Genomic DNA, 22,391 nt, shown 5'->3' with positions numbered 1-22,391 from the left:
GGCAAAGTGTGCCTGGGTCTACACAATACCTCTGATGGTAATGCAGTTTGCCATCTTGTACTACCCCTGGTCTAGATCATTACAGACCAAGTGATGTTTGTATGCCTCCCTACTTCCCTTTTCGAATATATTGATTTCAAGTTGGATTTATTTTAATTTTAAAATGCACAGAATACTATTCACATCAGAAAAGAAATTAAAGTAGTCATTGTAGAATATGTTTGCAATGCTTTCTGCCTTAATTTATACCCTTCCTTATACACATTATTCTTCGTACGATGTAAAGGATATGCATTCCAACAACGTTTGCACTTAAGTACAAATAAAAAAATAATAATTTTATTAACAGCAAGGTTCAAATACAATATAAAAAATGTCAGTCTCAGATATAATTAACTGATTTACAGAAATCTTAGATCTTCACAATCTGTCCATTCACACTGACTTCTTCTCCTATGCAAGACACTTGAAGGCGAGCAAAGTTTCCACCAATTAAGCCTTTGGCCAACCGCTCAGGATTCACAACTATGCAGCCGTTCAGGTTCTGAAATATAAAATTGGAAGTGGGATTAAAGATTCATTTTAAATAAATACTGTTCAGTTACATAAAGAATTTATAAAATCCTGTCTACATCGAGAATCCTCTCACTAACCTGTGTATAATTTGAGGGGGGGGGGGGAGAAAACCATCCCCTACAAATGCAGGTGGCCACAACCAGTGTATACTGGAACCTAATACTAATGACCGAAAGTAGTTGTTTTCTAATGCCAGGCATTTGACAAAGTCATTTGACCTCTTGCACTCCAATATTTTTCGAAGATATTATCATGGTCAGCCACTGAAGCACAGATTTTGAGGTCTTCCGAATCCATTTCTTGGTTTGAAAATGACCGAAAGTACTTGGACATATTTCAGTAAAATATTGAAGTGACATTAGAAAATCACGCTATTGGTTAGCATTTCCTTGCAATCCCTTAAGAGGAAATACCGTAACTTCAAAATGTTGTTTTTATGAATATTACACAATGAACTAATCAATCTACTGAACTATGTAGAGATCTGCAGGGCAAGATATTTTATAAGAACAGAACTTCCCAAACTTACTTTTCAATTTATGAAGTTCAGATTATGTTATTTATTAAGTAGCTGTTTTCTTATCTTGGTTAGCTTCATACTTCAAAATTAGGATTCACCACTTTTCTTGATTTTTACAATCCCCGTCAGGTGTAAAAAGTTACTTTTACCTTAATGAAACAACGAAGATCTGAAGGTAGAATCAAGATGTGAGGTGTAACATCCAAACGCCCATATTTTGCCCATAGTTCCATGTCAATATTGATTTCTTCTACTGGTGGGTACAGAGGGTAGAAGGCCTGCTGAGATAAAATATGACTGGCAAGGCGACCCAACCTATCAGAACCAGGTCGGACTCTGAAAATATTAACACCATGTGAGTTTTCTAGAGTCAAATATTTCATAGTGCAGTATTGTCTCAATATAGCAGAATTCATCAGTTTTGTGAACATATTTTAAACACCCACTATGTGTGTGTCTGTTTTTATTTTGAACATATTGGCTGTAGTGTTTACTGAATGTAAAGTGTAGCATCTTGCGTGCATGATTTTTGTCTTGCATTGATTCTATCAAGAATGATTGATTCTCAAGCCATGTAGTGAACTTTTATAGAAGACAAATTAGTTTTTGGAGGGGGGGGGGGACAAACAATAAAGTTAAGGACTTCTTCAAATTTTGCTATTTGTACCATGTGTATATTTGTTGGAGATTGTAACATTTCAGAATTTCTTTACATTAAATTAAAAAAATTGAGTGATGTGTATATTACCTGCAGTTTTGTACAGGCAATAGTGGATTTCTTAAAATTATTGATTCTTGCATGGACTGCACACAGCTGCAGCAAATGAAAGGCAAGATATGCTGTAGAATAAACTCTATAATCCAATGAAGAATCAAAACAACTCTGTTTGGATAAACTTCCTTTTTCATTGTAACGTAATCTTTAAAATAAAGTATAAATATTTTCTGGTATACTTTGCACTAAGATTTCACTGCAGTTAACAGTTTAACCTATCCGTTCTACTGAAGCTATTTTTATCGGTTTATTCAAGTAACTTCTGTTTCAACACTATTCCACATCATATGAAAGGTGGCAAATCTTTGAGCATTGGAAACTTTGAACAAAATAGAGAATAAATGAAATATTTAAAATTCTGCACAAATCACAATGAAACTTATGAGATGGGACAACTGTAAGGTAGATTACTATTTCTCATTGAGAAAGGGGGTAAATTCTTCCCAAGTCCTCTTAATTCACAGGCCAGGGCCATTTTATGTGCCACTCCCAATGATTATCATCCAAGTTCTTGGCCTGTTTAAACCAGCAGTAACCTTCAGGCCAAGCATCATTACTACCAAGACGATTTGTTTAATTTAAGAATCAGCAAGGTCTCAGACAAGTAAGTCTTTAAGAATTAATGAAAGACACGAATGAAATAAGTATCTAGTAGCTACATTTTAATGTTTTGGAATTACTTACTGAGATATTTCCTCTTTCCCCAAGTGAAAAAGAATATCTGTTGAAGTTGCACCAATCACAAGGCCGTCAACATTAAGAATGCATGGATCTGGAGCCAGAGTAAGATTTGTGTAATGCTTTCTGAGCATAAATGGAGGTACTGGGTATACTGAATGGTGGTGTACGTCACGGAATGATGGAATTAGCACTACATGTGTATTCAACCTGAAAAATGTCAAGTCCTAATTTGAAACAAAGTATATACAACTTCACTTAAATATCCAATTATTATGGAACTTGCACAATTTCATAGGTAGTTTTCCTTTACTTGTCGATATTTAAAACTTTGTTCAAAATAAATGCACTTCATTCACTGAATAAATTTCTACAAGTCACGAAGTATACCCACTTCTTTAAAGGCTCCATGATACCATCAACTATCTTCTCAAAGAAGGATGAGTATGTTTCTGCTAGCATTCCCTGCACCACGACTGGATGTGATGCATCAATAAATGGACCAGTCAGAATGACAAGATGTGGTTTATGATCCTCAATGTACTCTACCAAGTCCTCCAATGGCTGGAAAGTCATATTGTCCGACTGTGTAAACGGACCAGCTGCTATTACAATTTGTATTGGTCCTGCAAATTGTACAATAGATCTTATGATGCATCTGGTTACAAAATACCATTTTATGAACTCAATTTTAGCTCTTACCACATAATTGTCTTTCAAATACAATATTTTCCCAATTAAAAAAAACGTTAATTATTGCACTAGACAACACAATTTTAGTCTTACTTTTCTGAACACTGTAGATGGTAAAGGTGCAATTTAAAGAAGAGGAAGAGTTGAGGGAAATTTATAACTCATAGCAAACATAATATACGACTTGAACACATTCTACTTCTGTTAGAAGTATTGCAATGACGAAAAAGTACATCTAACGAATTAAATTAATGTCAATTGCAAACAAGTGAATTTGTAATTACCGGTTTCTTTTGTTGATAAAGATGGTTTTGGTGGCAATGGCAAAGAGGCATCACAGTGAATTTGCTTTGCAGATAATCTATTCCCCATTGGATTATCTCCTTCAACTACAACCACCTGTCCAGGGAACAAAGAGTAGCTCTCCACTTGAGACACATCTAACTGCACAGTTTTGCCTTCAGCACATTCCAGTGTTAGTGACTTCGCATTTAAGCGTCCATTACTGTCACAGCAAATACGGCCTGCACCCGCAAATTGACTCTGGAACGTAACAGGATCGCACAAAATATATAAAAATCCTACATCATTTCTCAGTGTAATTTTAAGTCATGCAACTTTCAAGGAGGTTGTGTACCCTCTACAAAATATACGCATCAATGTTCGGTACAGATGCAGATAAAATTTTATTTTTATCAACACAAGTTCAAGAAGAGAGAGAAGAAGCAGTAACACATCTGGTATTTAAAAATCAACAGAACCAGACAGTTCATACAATGAACACTTCAAAACCTCAAAAGAAATTGATGTCTGCACCAAGCTATTCAATATGTAAATAAAAAGGGGCAATGTCCGAACACAGAATCTACAACAAAATTACTCTACAAGGGCAAGTGATTCTATTAACCTAGATGCTTACAAGGACATCACGTAGATAGACAGAATCAGACACAGAATAGCAGTTTGACTTTAGATGAGAAATATCAACTCTACACAATGAACAATCTACTTAAACCGTGCGTTTTTTTAAAGCGCTTCATGCCTTAGCTGCAGCAAAATGAGGGTAAAAAAACGCAATTAGGTCACCTGACTGCAAAATGGTGGACAATTAATATTGGCTTCTATCACTGCAGTAATAAATTTAACCCTAAAAGAACCGAACATGTTAAATAGTTTCGACTTCCATGATAATGACATGGAATTATTACTAGACGATTTTAACAGTAATAAACGTTGCAAAAGACCAAAACACGCATTCTGCCATGATGGATCATGCAGCAAACTCGTAAAGCGAAGTTCTGATTTGCTGCATGGTTGCTACAGTACTGCTAGAGCGACAGTGAAGCAAATGTAATAAAAGAACTGTCTTGCTGCAGCGCTTTACATCTTGCTTAAAAAAAAACACTCATGGAAAGCCATCGATTGCACATTATGTTACCTGAAACAAATTCTAGTCTAGATACATACAGGGACATCACACTAGAGGAACGAGACAAGATACAGAACAGCAATTTGACTTCAGTTGAGGAATATAAAGTGTACATGCAGTGAACAATCTACTTTAAACCACCATTTACACATCTTATCTAAAATAAATTCTATGCAGAGTTTGTAAATTATAGTAAGACTATTTAAACAGACAAATTCGTATCGAAATTATAGGAAATCATTGGAGTAAATAAAAAATATGCATCACTGTAAATAATATCGTGACCATGAACTGTACGTGACGAAATAATCTTGTTTGGTAATATTATACAGACTAGCAATCACGGACAAGAGGAACTACTATAATCTACGATATGGTCCTAGGATCCAATCACAAAGATTGTGAAATTGAATGGAAGCTTGGACTCGAGAAAATAATTAGTTCATTATAAACAGAAATAAAACAGTTGTGAACTTCAGAAAGGAAGGCAGAATCGCCAAAATGGACGACATACAAGGGAAAGAAACTTGCAATAGTATAATGTACATTTAACTATCCAGGAAACTATGAGAACCTCCTTCACAATCCACATAAAGCAGTAGTGGTCATATCAGCTTTAACTTTGCCCTCAAATTACCCTTCTCTTGTTCCAAGTTAAAATATCGCCTGTCAACACACACAGAATTGATATATGCTGGCCACATCTCACAACAGACCTAGCAGCATTAGTGAAGGTTAAAGTGAGCATTTCGAAACTTGCTCTATCAAGACTTGCTTGCTTAGTCTCAAAAGAATCTTTCTTCTAAGGGGATCCATATTTCAACAGGCATTGTTGACACATTTTCAACACCATCTATGTCAGGCCACGAACTTTTCAAATGCACCTCGTATGTCAGAAAACTACTGTTGGTTCTTCGATACACAAGACACCACTGCTCAGTCCGCTAAGGTGCTTGCCTGCTGATCCAGAGTTGTGCTCAGGCACAAGTTTCATCTCCACTTGAACTGAATACCTGGTTCAATTTTTCAGAGGTTTTCCCCAAACATTAGGTAATCTATAGCCAATCCTCTGCCTAATCTTGCCAAATACCATCTCTTCATTAACAATCCCATCGATACTAAACCTAGTAGTTGATACAGTGTCGTCATATAACCAACTCGGAGAAAATTGTCTACAGCAAAACGATTCTGAGACAGTTTTCAGGCACTTTAGACGTGATTTTCATATTGAACTATGTGCATAAGTCTGTACAATTTTTGTTATCTATATTATTCGTATTATAAACAAAAGTTTCATTTTGTTCCTTTTATTGTTTTACATAAGCAACCCCCTTTGTATAATTTCTTCTATAAATACAGTTTTAAAATTTAGTGCAGAGTGTTGGCAAATAATATTTACATCTTCTTACGAGAAAAAAATATGTAACACAATGCACATGGAAATTGCACATTACAATAGTACAAAGAATTCACATTTTCACTACTTCAAAACTAAGTTCTATAAAATGAACTATGAAACACTCTCTCTCTCTCTCTTAAAAAAAAAAGTAGAGCAAGTGAGCGTTTGCTGAAGGAAAAGAAAAAAAAAAAAAGAGAATTTAGAAAGAGAGGTAGGGAGAGGAAAAGACAAAAAATGTGCGATAGGACTTAGAAAACTTACACCTATAAAAAGATGATTTATAAACTTACCTGACATGGAATATTGATAGGCTGCAGTTCTTCCAAAGAGAACTTTGAGATCATCTCTTCACTGAGGTGATGGATAACTTCAGACAGTGTTTGTACCACTTCTCTTAGCTGGGCGAACATGTAACAAGCATCACTTTTCAAATGTGATGGTGGCAACTGTACATGTACTTTGAAAGTATTATTCTGCGAGTACCAGCTAGTAGTCTGAGCTTCACCAAACACACACACCGCATCACCCTTGTTGGTGCGTGTTCTGTACTTGCTGGATGGTGTTGCACTGTCAAACAAATTAAATGGATACTTCAAACTTTTCCCGTTTAGCTATACAAAGGCAGATATCTCTTTTAGAAAAATAACAATATCAGTAGTCTAATTGAATCATAATATTGAGAAACCCTACATGTCCATTTTTTTGCGAAATTGAGTTATGTATGATTTCGTATTCCAAACATGTAGACTCATGATATTATGAAGAGAAACCCCACATATTCACATCAACATTCATTTTAGCTAAAGCATTAATGAAATAATATGAGCACAAATCTAGGACCCGAGATGTTTTTGTATCTCCTGAAAAATTTAGTTTTCTAGACATGTGGGGTTTCTCAATATTCCATTTCAATTAAGGAGAAAACTAGAAAATAAATTTTAAGAAAAGAGGAAAAAAATCCACGTCAAATTTTAAAAACTTTACTTGCATGCATCTTAATATTTTGAAACCAAAACAAGTAAAATAAAAAACCAGACTGAGAACCTACCAAGTTTCTTGGTTTGGAATCATAAGTGAACTGGAAAGCAGATATAGATATGCAACTCCTAACTGAGCTCTGCCTGTTATACTTTTATTTTGGAAAATATTATGGCATTAATTACATGAAAATTAATCTAACAATCATTGTTACCGTAACAGAAATTCTGTAGGACCAAAAAATTAATCTTTAACGCAAATTCTTCACCCAACAGTGCACATATATATATTTTATTGTAGAATCCTGGCCACCAAGTCACTCAATTGAGTGCGCTCCTAATATAATATGTCAACATATATGTCGCACATGGAATACGGTCACATAAGGAAAACACCAGAGGAAGGAGATTCGATGATCCAGTGCTGTGGATTGAACTTCGGCATAGCTCAGTGGTTAGAGTGCTTGGTACATAGAACCAAGGACCCGGGTTCGATCCCTGGCGCCAGAGCGAATTTTTCTCCTCTAACAATCAGAGAATGACATTGTTAAAATCTTGGGATCTACCATGACATAAGAACTTTTGTAAAAAAAAAAAAAAAACTAGAAAGCAAACCTAGACACGGAAAATATGTAGTAATGAGTTTTCCTTTACAGTATTCAGCATATCCCGAATCTCACCGGACTGGCAGAAAACAATGACGTCACGCTGCAGCGAAATAGGAACAAAACTGCTGGAAAGTTCAATGGCTAACATGGCGGCTGTGTAAGTTGTTATCTGTGCTACGCTATAAAGATTTTGCGAAATTTCCGTACTGTCATCTCGTTCAAAGAAAAGAGCATAAACAATTTATTTCTTGAACCAGCAGTAATAACGGGTCTGTTGACATGTTCGCTCATAAGCCATTAACATTGTTTTTAAGTTGTACTCATTACAAACAATACAGCAGAACCAAAGCAGAACACACCACCATGACACAACAGTGCACAATGTCATTCGTCTGCTAATTTCCGCCCTATACAAGAACTAATCAGATTCACTGATGGTGGTCGATGGAGACTGCCACCACCTCTGCAAGCTGATGGAATCGGTGCGATACCGGTGGAACATCAGTGACATCATTGAAATTCGGAACACACTGATGCATCAGATTGCTCAGTGCTGAGATTCGGAATATGCTCATTAGCAACTCAAGCTCTTCGTGCAAGAGCACTTTTTATTGCATGCGAGCATCATCAAATGAAATATTTCAAGATTTCCTAAATACAAGTGCTTAAAAATTATCTGGAGTTCATACTCTCAAATCTAAACTTTCGTGTGACAAAAGAACTACAAACCTCTTAAAAAAAAATCTGCTTTGTGTAAGTCAGAGAGGTGCAGTCCATTGGAAGAAAAATATCTGTACCAGGTTCAAAATTAAAAATAAACAAAAACAGTGGATATAAAACAGTGTGTAAAATTTCTGAAATTTCGGAGGGTAAAACTAAGCAAACTCGACATTTGTGACTTCCCACTCTTTAAATACAAAAGGTCAGCATCCTGCGACATGGAACAAATATTTTCAATGTAAGACATTGTTCATTGACATGCATTTAAATTCGATAATTTGGAAATGGCATACTTCATCACATACTGCAACTCTAATGACACTACCAGCAACTAACAGTTGGCTGCTACTGGTGATTACTATCAGTTACTTTTATTTCTAAATAGTAATAGGTGCGAGTCTAATTCTGGCTGAATATTTTTAAATTTTTGCCATATAAAATAATTTACATTTTTAGCACATAATTCACTCCCTTCTTATTAACAAAAATCTAGTTTCATATTTTATAAGTAAGAAAATGTACTTCAGCCTTCCGCCCTGGTAACAGGGTTCAATCCTCATTTGGGTCATGGAAGAATTTGTGGAGGACAAGAAGCACAAGAAGTTTTTCTCAGAAATCTTGCCATTTCCCACCACCAATATAGTCATTTTGACAATAGTACTTCATAATCACCCTCACTCTGCGAGGTCTAGAGCCAGGTCTCAAGAAGAAATAAAAACTGCTGAAAGTTGTACATGTGTCTAATAAAGACACAACATATTTCACAAACTATGCATATAATAAGCTTCAAAAGGAAAATTAATCTAGAAGCCAATGGCTGAAGTGTTTATGAAGTCAATTATTGCATTGTGATAGAAAAAGCTAGGTCTTATGAGACTAAGTGGAGTGGGCACAAATTTTAATACAAGTAGGCTACCATGTATACAAAGAAATTGGGCTGGCACTATCTATGTTATAGATATTCAATGTGAACTTCACTACATCCATGTCATATCGAATCTCGTTAAATTAAATGTGCAATAGAGAATGTCTCCCACACAATTTTAGAAGATCAGACAAGATACGCCTATATATTATTTTACCCACAAATCTAAATATCGGTCTTTCAGATATCTTCACATATTGATTTTTTCTTCTTCTAAGCTTCACTGTTTAATAATATTGAAAGACACAGTAGCTTCCAGCATGATCTTCGGTGAGTCAAGCTGATATCTTGCAATACATGTGGGCGATGGTTTTCCCACAGCATTTCTAAAGAATTGAAAGGCAGCAGAAAGTTAAAGGTAAGTGACGGACGGAAAAATTACAACATTTAGAAATATTTAATTCATTTGCAACTGGAAAGTAACATGGGTATTAGTTTTATACCAGTTCCAAAAACTGGAGTTCTCCAGCATTTTTTTTATCTGCAGAAAATGTTATTCATGAAAGTACATACCTTCAGCAAATTCTCTTGGATGGGATATGCTTCACCCTTTTTGCCCAATTTACTTAGCATGTCTAAATAATGGAATAGTGCTACAATGACCCAAACAACCTGGCAGATAAACCACTTAAATACAACTGTCAGTATCAGTAATCGCTTATGCACAGGGCCTTGGGTTCAAGTTCTTAATTTCACATGAAAATTCAACATCATTACTTTTCCTGGGAAGTGCACAACTATTTCCAAGAAATTAGAGTTTTATTTAACCGTAAAACAAAGTGAGAAATTCGGAGAGCACACAAGAGGATCAAATTTGTTTGATCTATAGTTTAGTACTTTGTGGACATCAATTTTCAAACCCATTTTTACAAAAATGAAAAGCATTACGCATGTGTGCGATCACACGTGAAAACTCCTTAGAACCAAACATTCTACTTTTTTAAAAGAAATTCCTAATTTAATAGGCGATCAGGAAATTGCAAAACCTGTACAGTACACAACTCTCTACAAAACTTATCAGTTGAAAATTGAGGTTACATTTTTAACTCTTAAATCGACACTGTATCCCATCAGATACAACAGATTAATAGGCTATATGCTATAATGTTAATAGAATGGAAAAAAAAATTGGTAGGAAAATTAAATTTAACCAAAATTTCACAATACTGTAACACTGTACAACATATAAAATACAGACATTGCGATAGTTGTTTTCTTTACAGTCCGACACAGTATAATAAACTAGTGTGAGAAAATATGAAGTTTTGCCAGTTTAAATCTTTACGAAATTAAAGTTTTGCAATACACAATCCTAAACATTGTAAGAAATCCTGCATGTCCAAAGTTACGCTTTCACGTATCGGGAAGCACAACAGGGAAGAAGAAAAACTTAACCAAACTATTAAGTTCAAATTGTGAAAACAAAGCTGTGTATAAAATGAAACAATGCTAAATATTTTACATCGTATTAATGAAAGAATTGTGACGAAACATGCGCATTAAAAGAGTGCATACACTGTTGGCGAGAAGCTTGCTGGAGAGAATATAGCTCTCGGACTGCGGCCACTGCCTGGTCTGTTATCAGGTGTGTGTTCATTCTTCTTCCTTCCAATTTTACTCTGGAACGAATAAACAGATCGAAATAAAAGGAAACATTAGTAATGAAATTTTAAAGCGTATCTCTTAAGGAGTCACTACAACCAATTTACACTGCAGGGCAGTCACTTCAATTGTAACAACCTCAGTTATTACATGAAATATTTAATGAGGTGAAAATATATATATAAAAAAAAAAATACTGCGTACGCATTCAAATGTCTTTACTGCCAACAGGACTTCTGAACAGAAAACTATCGAAGGCTGTATTTAGAGGTAAGATAGTCTAAATTTATGAAATCAAACAAGTTATTTATTACAATACTGGTGTACCTCAGAGCTATTGTATTGTTGTCTAGTCAACTGTCCGAACACGGGTCTGAACCTCTCAAGTGATATTCTGGGCTCGGAAGTTGAAGACCTAAAAGTTAGTTCAAGCTAAGAAAACATTCCCTCTATCTCAGGTAGAATCCTCGTTATCACTAGGTACTTTGTTACGCCTGGTGAACATTGACTCCGAAATCTATTCACAATTTTTCGACAATAAACGTAAACAAAAGGAAGATTACAGTACCCTCCCCACAGGTAACAAAATCTGTGGCTCGGTTTACACAAGAAACAATTCTTTTCATTTGCAATACCATGTGTTGAGCAAAGACTCTTTGAAATTCCAAAGACGTGTGAACCAGACGCTTACCTTACATATTCTAACACACAACTAATTATTACGTTGCAACACTAAACTTTTAGGTCAACTTCCGAGCCCTAGATATTAATAAGGCACCACTTATGAGGCAACAAGGCCAGAAGATAATGGGGTAGAGGTACTGTACTATAAGTCATCATTCATCATCCAAACAAGTATAAGGCCCAAGGCCTGTTACAGTCTCGGCGAGTCATTCCCGGTCCACTTTTTTTTTTTTGGATGGCCTAAAGATCTTTCCTTAGGGATGGTATTGAAAAATAGCTTTTAGAAGTCTATTCCGATTCATTCATAGAACATGGTTTTTCCACTACAGCTGGTACTTTTATTATGTCAATTTTATAAACTTTAGGATCTGGAAAAAAAAAAAACTTTTTCTTTCATCCCTGGTAAAGTTACAAACCTATTCCTTTTATTTTTGAAATAGTGGGACCATAGAATAAGACACACTTAAGTAAGCAGAATTATGGGACTTCCCGTATGTGCCTAATATATTTTCATTATTTTGAAAAAAAATCATTAAATCCTATATCAGTTGTCCTAGGACTTCAAATATACCTTCAGATAAATCTCACCCTACGGAATTCAATAGTGCTATCTCAAAATCACAAAATTTGCGCTTACATGCATTACTCTGAAATACCGATACGTAAAGTCAGGCTAACTACCTCAGTCATTTTACATTCACTATTTCACAAATCATGATATGGAATTTTATTTCACTACAAAATAGCGGATTGAGGAAAGCTTTAAAATTGGACCTCGTCCATTGAGGAATTATAGAAATATTAATGATCTCAAACTGAAGACACGAGAACTTAAACTCTTCTTAAATCAGCACAGATTCTACCCACCTAAATCGATAACACACTACATTCCACTTAAGCTCACAAATTAACTTACCCTCTTTCTATGGCCACTAGTGAATCTATATTTTGTTATACATAAACACTTAATTGCAAAAAATCAGTTTCATCTGTCCTTTGTACAAAACTATGCTAACACTTGCTTGTCTGAAGCTATACTGCTCCATCTCGTTCTGGGGTACTGCTTACACTGGACACAATAGACGAGTATGGATCTAGTCACGTTTTGCAATACGTCATCCAGACCCAGACCCGCCGGCAGTAACCAGCTGAATTTCAGACGACACTGTTGTTGCTGCTGCTGCGTATATGATAGATCATTAATTTAATCATAGATGAAGACGTTCTAAATTTTGTAGCATCGCGGGATCGCGAGCTCTTTCAGCGTGTAGTTAGTCACGATACTAACCTTTAAAAAATAGTTACTATGTAGTCAAGTCTTCATCTGTGATTAAATGGAACGTTCTCGCTATTTACATGTAACAGAACAATCCACAAACCTTTGGTAAATAAGCAACTTCAAAACTTTTAAATAATTTGGAAACTAATTAAATACATTACTTATTCTGCATATGCATAAATTCCTGTGCTTTTGAATTCTTGTCAGTAAGCTGCGACGAAGTAACAGTAGTACTCACTCCTCGCAACTTCCCCTTCACCTTTATTCTCTTTCTGATACATACATGAATCAAATAAATCTTGTAACAAATGTAAGAGCCATGTTCGTTGATGCAGTCATTAGGAAAAGAAAAATACAACCCAGTTGCAGTTACACAAACTATTCAAGTATATTCGAAAAAAAAAATGAACATGAAAAATCATATGCGTTCTGTTCATATTTACGCCTTCCGCACACTTTGTTGCCACTTGATAAACTGTATTTTTATAACAAAAACTTTGCAACATCTATTACTGAATGAATACATGTTACAGTTTCAGAACTATATAGCGAGAGCCGAGAAAATGACGAACTTGTACTGACGAAAAAACTCCAGTAACACTAAAAATATACCAACGGTAAAAAGTTACACATTTACTGCAATCACTCCTGTTTTAGTGGACACCACAATATATGTTTTTAAGCACGAGTCAACATCTCCTTACTTCCTTTGATGAGTGTGGATCTAGTCACGATTTTAAAACAACGTGCACCAGATCATCACCCACCGAAGGCTGCAAGGGCGCTCGCCCTAAGAGAAAAAAACTGATCAATATTAATCCGAAACAATACACTCAAATAATATTTGATTCCCTAAATTCTGACATTTATCTTCAAGTAGTTTGAAATTCATAGCAACAAAAATATCAAAATCATAACTCCAATTCAATTTTAATCTTATTAAAGATTTATTACAAGTATATTTCAGAAAATCAATACATTAATTTCAAACCTGTCTTAAAACCTGTAATAGGGTAGGTACGCAAAATATCTAGTGATGCAACTTACTGTAAACTTCTGACTTTGCAGTTTTCTTAATGAAGCTATGAAATACTTGCACATGATTCGATAGACAAACGTACAAATAACTTTCCTTATTATGTTGTAAAATGGAAACAATTTCTTTCCTTACATGAACGAAAACAATGAATATTTATCCTTACATTTGATAAACCCACATTTCACTAACTAGAAAACTGGTACACAAACACTCAACATGTCGATGTCTTTATAAACTATTTCATAAAACTAAAATACATATAAAAAGTTTTAATTCAAACACAGAGTCGTCGAATAATGTTTTAGCTTACACATGATTGGAGGGGAAAAATGAACACTTACAAGTTTCAATCGATCACAACAAACTTTCCTGAATGAAGTTTCGAATTCCAACGAACGAACGAACAAGACAAGAAAAAACTCGGAATATCGATACTCCGAACAGTTTCAATTGAACGAGTGTATAGGTAAAAAATTTAAATCAAAGCGTTTGTTTGTGCCGTTAAATTACATGGGAGGGGGAGACTTACATACCTGCGTACGTTACACACATGTTGGGTTCCAGACTGAACTATCCTGAGAGCGTCTTCACGATTAATGTTCACGGCGGGTCACTCACTCATCGGACGCGGCAACGCAGCAGAGTTGACCTGCCAGTGACACCGTCTGACCCCATCTACAAACCCCAAAACTCCAAAACGCTCTCATCAGCAATGCCAAGCGTCCTTCCCATGTCAACGCCGCAACTGACCTTGGCTTCCTGAGGTCTGAACCTCTCACCACAAGACAACCCACGCCACTGGTCTCTCAACAGTTCGCAATACTTTAAGAATCGATAGAGAACTTGGCAACATCGCCGCCAGAACTGGTTTTTCCCTCCTCTTTCTCCTCCTGCACCACGTCTTCAGGAGGCTGGTTTGGTTCGAGCATCTACCTTTTCATTTTCTTCTAACCCCCCCTCTGGGCACAAACAATATGGCGGAGGTACATCATTAAAACATTCCACTTCAATATTGTGGTCACAATACGAAATCTTACCTTTGCTTTGGGAGTAGAATTGTATGCTTCCAGAATGTCGTCTCCGAGGTCGGGGCAGCTAAAGGGGAGTTAAGGATTAAAACTAAAGTTTAAAATGCGTTGCAAATCACAACCGGCAGAACAAATTCATATCAGAACTAAGATACAACACGCGTGATATCTATTCACGGTCGGTCTCTTTCTTTCGGCAATATTTCACCAAATTTCATTCAGATACAAAAGTATTCGGTTCAGAACTATATACAGTTATACTGGTATTGGCCTGATTCCGAAATAGTTTTGCCAAGACACAGACATTCAGCTCATTGAACTAGCGGTTACATATTCTAAGAATTAACACGTAAACAACTTCGTTATCCAAGAACGCTCGCGTGTACAGTTTTCTTCGCTCGCAGGAAAGGCGAAGCGAGAGCTTGTAAAATGCATACCGTGTGGAATTTTAACGTACAACATAATCTGCGGAACAGTATTCAAGTGATGCAGTACGTCCATTCCACGTATTATCTTAACAAAGAAACTAGTAATTTTACCACAAGTGAATTTCTTTCATTAGTAGTTACTGGAATCTAACTTAAGCCAAGTTTCCATTGCCACACGAGTTTTTTTGTAACATCTCAGAAAATTATCTGTCATACGTATTTCCAAGTAGTATAAAAATCGGATAATGCAACAAGATCTATTTAGCGTCTTTTATACGCTACTGTCATCAACCGCTTCGGTTCCTGTATCATAGTTCCCGCAAATTGAGAAAGGCGGATATGAATATGGCCTCTTGACATTTTGAAGCCTTGGTACAAACAGTACAAATTTGTTATGTTTATATGGACCAATATTACATCCCAGTTACACTACTGTCGTTAGTGCACCAACTACAATATATACCACACAACATTCAAAAGTAATTTTTCGGCTCAAGAGCTCCATCTCGAATGCACTGGCTAAAGTTATAGTCTTGTTTACGAATACGATTCTTTCGCGGTAAACAGAATGGCTTGTATGAAGAACAATGAATTTCAAATACAGTACTAGCCTATATGCTAACAGTACTATCCCTTAACGGCACTCAGGTGAAATTCATTTCAGTCCTGTGTACCTGACGACAGAGAGAGAGGGGAGGAATAAGCCTTGGCGTCATTCGACCACAAATCCCTTTCGAAGTCGCTAGAATTCCAAAACCTCAAACTAAGCAGACAATGAGAAGTTTCCCCAACGCTTCCTGGAATTGGATACCTAAATTACCGTTAAACTACACTGGTAGGTACAAACTATGGAGGCCAGAAGAGTAACATACACGGCAGAAGCATCTCCATTATTTCTTGAAACAAATTATTCACGAATTTCATTCACTTCCCTAGTATCAACCAACAAAGATACAAACGCAAAAGCTATGTTTGACCTTTTTAAATTTAATCTATAAATAATTTTAAACTAGCAAGACCGAAATATCGTTACATTTTTATTTCGTAGTATTGATATCGTTAAGGAACAATTTAAAAAGGTAAGTATACGACATTTTTTAAATTCAAATGTTCTTGATCATGTTATAGCCTATTATTCTTATCAATGCTAATGTCTGTAAAGACAAATATGTAATATATACTGGATACAGTCCAATTAGATTTACAATACACCCTCGTATGCTCGCGCTAGCGGGATTATTTTATCAACATTACATTTTGCACACTGTTATTCTGTCGCCCGAAAAATTCCACTCAATTATATTAGTTTTGGAAAGAACATAACTCTCCATTTAAGAGAAACGTTAGGATAGGTTCAGGCAGGTTAAGTGTAGTAGAAACAATAGAACGCTTTGAAGTTAAGTTTTTACCGCACGCGAGACTATTCAGTAATCGTCCATCCTTTCATACAAGCAGAAATCCACTGTGTGCCATGTTTTCCTGCACTAACTATAATGGTTAGATGCAGTGGCCTGTACTAGCTATGTTGCCATATTCCGCGGCAACAACTACAGAACCAGAGCTTTTGAGATGCTGAGTTCTGCTAAAATGTTTTCAGAATAAAAAGAGCTTAAACACACAAAAAGCATTTAGACGAAACGAAATGGCGTGTTGTTTATTTGTGGTAGGAATATATTTCTAACACAAATAATGCATTATTCATATATGCACACGTATAAATACACACATACAGTGAACCTGTAATTATTCTAATCCAACAGGGTTATCATTTTTGGTTCAATTTTAAGCGAACTTGCTTCATAAAACGTTACCATATAAAATTGTACGATTTCTTACTCGCTATACTATACGGACGCAATGACTTTTCTAAAAGTTTAATAATTACATAAAATGGCTGTAAAATACAAGCTAATGGAACATTTACATGTATACACACCAAGCACAAAGGATTTCAAAACTTCGTACTAGTGAATGACGAAATTTAGCAACAATGTACAAATTATTAAACGAGAATCGGGATTTTCCCGGCGATGAGTCAGTTGGCAGCACTGCACTCAACAGAATCTCTAGCTTCCCTACAAAACTTCTATGGCGGTTGCTTGAAGGGCAGCATACAAAGGATACGCCGAGGTAGCAGAGTCCTTGCCCAAGTAAATGACCAGCGTGTTCTCTTGTGACCTTGACGGTTGCTGCTGGGGTTGGGACTGCTGCTCCTGCTTCTTGCCGAACTCTTTGCGTTCCATTTGAACGAGCGTATCCAGCGTGGGGTCGGCACCCCTCAGGTGCGACACGCTGAAGGCCATCCATATCTCCACCAATTCTTCCTCGTCTATACTGTTCGAGATGCATATCTCAACACCTGGAATGAAACTACTACTACTGACATTGCTACACATAAAATATATTTCTACGCGCATTTAAAACGTGCAAACACAATATTATAAGAATCAAACATGCATGAGACATTGTAAAATGTATTCGTGAGGCGATATAAAAGGGAAGTTCTTCGCATAAAATCTCTAAATCTTGGTAAAAAAAAAACACTATGCAAACTGGGAGATAAAATGAGTGGAGAGACCTATCTGCTAGACGAATCTGCAGACTAGTTTTTCTAGACAATATCGATTAGTATTTTGAGAAAACTTAAATATTCGAAAAAAATAGTAGGATTCAGACAAAATTATGAACTATAAAATAGTAATTAGACCAGTATACGGAATACAATTGGGGGTTCTACCAGCAATTCCAACATTGATATTTTAAGATGATTCTAATCTAAATCTTCTCATTGTATAGCAAATGCACCTTGGTTCGTGTCCAATATTAACTGAGACCTGGAGATCCTCTCCATTAGGGAAGGAATCACTTTCTACGGTTGATATCAGCAACGACTCAACTTACTTCCAAATCACTGGACAATAGTGAAACAATATATCGCCTGAAACGCCATCACATTGACTCGACACTTGGTTTTGTGAACAGTAACTTTCTTGCCCTATCTTGCAACACATTTACTAAATGTTACCTCGAGAACAGATTTTAAAACGGCAGTGATTAATTTTAAGATGTAGATTATAATTATGGCATTTAGTCTGAAATCTAAAATTATATTAGCCAATTTGTTTATTAGCCACAAACTAGACATAGCATTAATGAACTCCAAACATTCTAAATTCATATCTCCGCTTCCCAAGATAATTTTATTGTTATTTTATATTAGTAGCAGTAAATATTAATGACCGTCTAATATAGTGTTCCTCAACCGGGCTCTGGCATCATATACCGGCCCGAGAGATATTCTCCCGGAATCTGTCATTTTACTCTTCTAAGCATTTTTCATGAATAAATATTTTATAGTGGAAATATTCTTAGGAGAGTAATTTTGTGATGTCAAAAAACGCAGATCCAGTTTGTCTCTAAATTTTGAAAACTAACTAACATCTGTGTGAGAAATATCAGTGACTAAGTCACTTATTTTTTTAAAGATTGGCAATTTTTTAGACTTAGAAACCTTTCAACATATTTTTCCACCACATATCTCTGTAAAACTGCATTTATGCCATGACCGCGCTTAAAATGAAACAGAGGAACCACCTGCTGCAACTTGGTCTCCGTTTGGCCATCACTTCAATGCATCTCAGAATTAACAAGCTAACGGACAGAAGACAGCAACAAGTCTCACTAGCCTCGCTAAAACCTTAAAAATATTCAGGTTAAATTATTGCTGTGCCAATGTGCTATGTTTTTAAATTCATAATATTAATTAGTGTTCAAATTGGGAGATTTATACAAATAAATAGTAAACTGTTTCATTTAACGACGCTCGCAACTGCTGAGAATCATAGTCAGGTCGCCAGTGTGCCAGAATTTTGCCCCGCAGTTCTTCATAACTCCTTAAATCTACTAACATGAGCCTGTCGCATTTAAAGTTTTATATATTCCTATACATAAAAATTGCATACACTGCATATAAAAACATTTAGCTGTGTATGTGCGATAAGTGTTTTACTGAAATGTTGACACACTTGTGCTGCTTCCCCTGCTCAGCTAACTTCTGTGTTGAGTTGCAGTGCATAATCATTCTTCCCATTACCGTTTCTTCATCATATCAATAATAATAATTCAAATCAATTTAATAAAACAATGACCAATGTTATAAATTTTATAAGTTTTTGGTGGTCAGAAAGGAAAGGTGGTCTATGAAAATTAGCTTAATTAATTAATGATGTTGGCTTCAGGAAAGAACATTCTACAAAATTTCATTAATCAAGTAATTCATAAATAATGAACTGAATTATTTGTAAACACAATACACCGTTTTCATAGAGTACCAGTGCGCTTAATTCTTAAGATTACGCCATATTTTTTTATTAATACCTACATTAGTTAAATGCATGATGAACTTTAAAAAAATTGGAAAGATATTTACGAGCGAATGTGTTGGATTCGGGTCCTCGTCTTATGGGAAAAGAATTTACCGAACCGCGGATTCTCAAAGGTTTACAACCACTGTCTAGTATATCCTTTTGCACAATAAATATCATATTCATTTCATAGTTCATTTCACAAAAGGGGGGAGAGAATTTTGTTGATCTATATTCAAAGTATCTTTCAATAAAACTATCAAGATTGTAATTGACGAATAAAAGAAATGTTCACCATAAATTTCCATGTACTCTCTCATACCCATTATAGATTATACACAGCACATGTGGCAAATATTTATCACTCCAATGCAAGCCTATGGTACTACCCGCATTTCTCTCCAGAAGCGATAAGGAAAGTATTCCGAACATGATCAATCTCTATGATTACATTTTAGAAACACGTGGCCTTGCGTTAAAAATATACAGCGTCTTATAGCAGATTCTTCCACTGAACAGGTAAGACTTAGGTTTCAGGTGTGATTTGGTATTTTGCGTCATGTTCACTATGGTAAAGAAAACTGCAACATCTAAATCGTGCCAAAATAAGTCAAACTGCATACAACTGAGGAAAGAATGACTAGTGCACCATCACTCATCTCTATAATCCAGACAGGTCTGTACGGGAACGGAAATGAGAACGAAAACGGAAATGTTAAAATAAATGTATTTAAATGTGAGCATTCACGATAGTTAATTGTGAATGCTCACATTTAAATACATTTTAACAATATTTCCGTTCTCGTTCTCTTGTCGTTTATTGTGAACCAGCCTTATAACGAACAATCCGATCAACCAAGGAATTAAATAAAACGTCTGCGTAAATTTTACAACTATGACTGCCAGGTTCGAAGGGCCAAATCCGGTCGCGGGCGAGTTAAGGGCAATAAAATCCTTGGCAAAACATCGCTTCCTTCGAAAGCGAAATAAGGATGGAAGACGCCTTGCACAAATAATCCGCCACACTTTTCTTGTATATGTCAAAACTACCATTGTCGTCTATCAGCCTAACAGGAATAGCAAAGATGCCCTTCCTTCAGAAATGGAAATCTTCATTTACAAGATAAACTTCAGGGAAGTCTGTTGATCATATACAAAAGTACAGTATATGGAAATATAGCAAAGAGCAGACTTTCGAATGAAAAAGTTTACATTTCCAAACTTGTTCATGTAATTGAAACTAGTCGGACATAAGAATCTTATTAAAATATGCGGCCTATATTTCTTTTTAACGCCTTCTATTCTGTAAAGGTAAGATTCAAAGTTGTCAATGAAATTCGGCCCTATGCTCAAGATTTCTCACAGTATCGTACACCAATAGATTTCGTTGTTACCATATACTATAATGTGTGAATTTCCACATACAAGCGCACACCAAAATCAAAAACGTATATAGTGAAAAATGAGCATACGTACCGGTAATATTTCTATAATACCCAGACACGTGTAAAAAATTTGAAATTTGAAAGAAAATTTGCCGTATGAAAAAATATATGTACACAATTACACAATTTTCAAAATGACCACATTTTATGGGAATAAAGCTCATCCCGATTTTGAGCAGCTAATAAGTGTAAAATTCTCTTACCAGTACATTCGAAACTATACGTGTATTCTCACCTTGAGCTCTCCCTGGGCAATTGCGTGTGCTACGCTATTTCACTATGTAACATGGTCTAATCCTCACCAATGGGAAATTTATTTGCTAGTTAAAATAATTATTTATTGCGTGTTTCGTAAGTATATGCAATCCTGCACCCTAAAAGACGTCAATTCAGAACATTCACCACCAACTGACAGTATTTGATAATGAGCCATTTTTCTGGAATAATTATTACCGTTACTATGTAAAAGAACTAGCTACTATCGAATTAGTCACGTGCACATACATTTTCATCCCCGCTACCATTCTAAGTTCCAAGATTATAGTGTGCAAATATTTTTGTACCGTTTTACTTTCTTGTTACACAAAGCATAGAATTGTTTTTTTTTTCCTTCTTCTATACAGAGGGGAAGTTCCCGCCAAATTTCCGTTCAGTCAACTAATGACACTAATTCCTGGTATTTTCTAAGACACGCTTAATAGGGAGGTTTTAAAAGTAGAATTTCCACATACACTGTCTTGCTCATTACCTGCCCTCCTCTGTCACGTCTAAAAATCACATAAGCTGTTAGTATTAGATTTAATATTTTAATCAGACACTAGATTTCGTGTGTTTGATCTAATTAGAGTATTCAGTAGGAAGAAAAGGAAATCATATTCATTCAGAAACGAAACTGTGTGCAGAGTTTATGCTTATTTTCAAAGAACATGACAACGCACAATGTGGCACGTTAGTCAAGATGTGGCAAACATGGCGTAAAATGTGAAACATTCTTGGTTCCAGTGCATACAGTTTTAGAGAGAGGCATATTGAAACCTATTTCAACAAAAAATAAAACTAGAGTCAACTGAAATATTATTCGAAGAAACGTTAACGTGACTGTTCTGTAACTAATGTGGAAGAATTCTATCTATAAAAACTAAGATGGATCCAAATTAAAGGATTCGCTCATAGAAATAACACAAAATTTAAAAAGAAACACATTTAAAACCTGTTTTCAATA

At 35.6% G+C, this 22,391-nt stretch overlaps 1 protein-coding gene across 3 annotated transcripts in view; it reads right to left on the bottom strand.

Annotated features, from left to right (window-relative positions):
• Positions 1–317: 317 nt before the first annotated feature.
• PolA2 (DNA polymerase alpha subunit B) overlaps positions 318–22,391 on the bottom strand; it is a 62,237-nt gene continuing 40,163 nt past the window's right edge. For all 3 annotated transcript variants that reach the window (XM_069826191.1, XM_069826192.1, XM_069826190.1), the window contains exons 2-10: positions 17,485–17,719; positions 14,942–14,999; positions 10,816–10,919; positions 6,361–6,637; positions 3,527–3,785; positions 2,944–3,175; positions 2,556–2,759; positions 1,246–1,432; positions 318–544 (exon numbers count right to left, since the gene is read on the bottom strand). In XM_069826191.1, the coding sequence (XP_069682292.1) occupies positions 413–544; positions 1,246–1,432; positions 2,556–2,759; positions 2,944–3,175; positions 3,527–3,785; positions 6,361–6,637; positions 10,816–10,919; positions 14,942–14,999; positions 17,485–17,663 (1,632 nt within the window). In that variant the 5' untranslated portion in view covers positions 17,664–17,719 and the 3' untranslated portion in view covers positions 318–412. The remainder of the gene's footprint in view (positions 545–1,245; positions 1,433–2,555; positions 2,760–2,943; positions 3,176–3,526; positions 3,786–6,360; positions 6,638–10,815; positions 10,920–14,941; positions 15,000–17,484; positions 17,720–22,391) is intronic.

The sequence above is a fragment of the Periplaneta americana genome, chromosome 5, assembly GCF_040183065.1.
Source record: "Periplaneta americana isolate PAMFEO1 chromosome 5, P.americana_PAMFEO1_priV1, whole genome shotgun sequence".
Classification (NCBI taxonomy): Eukaryota; Metazoa; Arthropoda; class Insecta; order Blattodea; family Blattidae; genus Periplaneta; species Periplaneta americana.
Note: the sequence above shows the minus strand (reverse complement) of the source record. Positions and strands in the feature narration are given on the sequence as shown.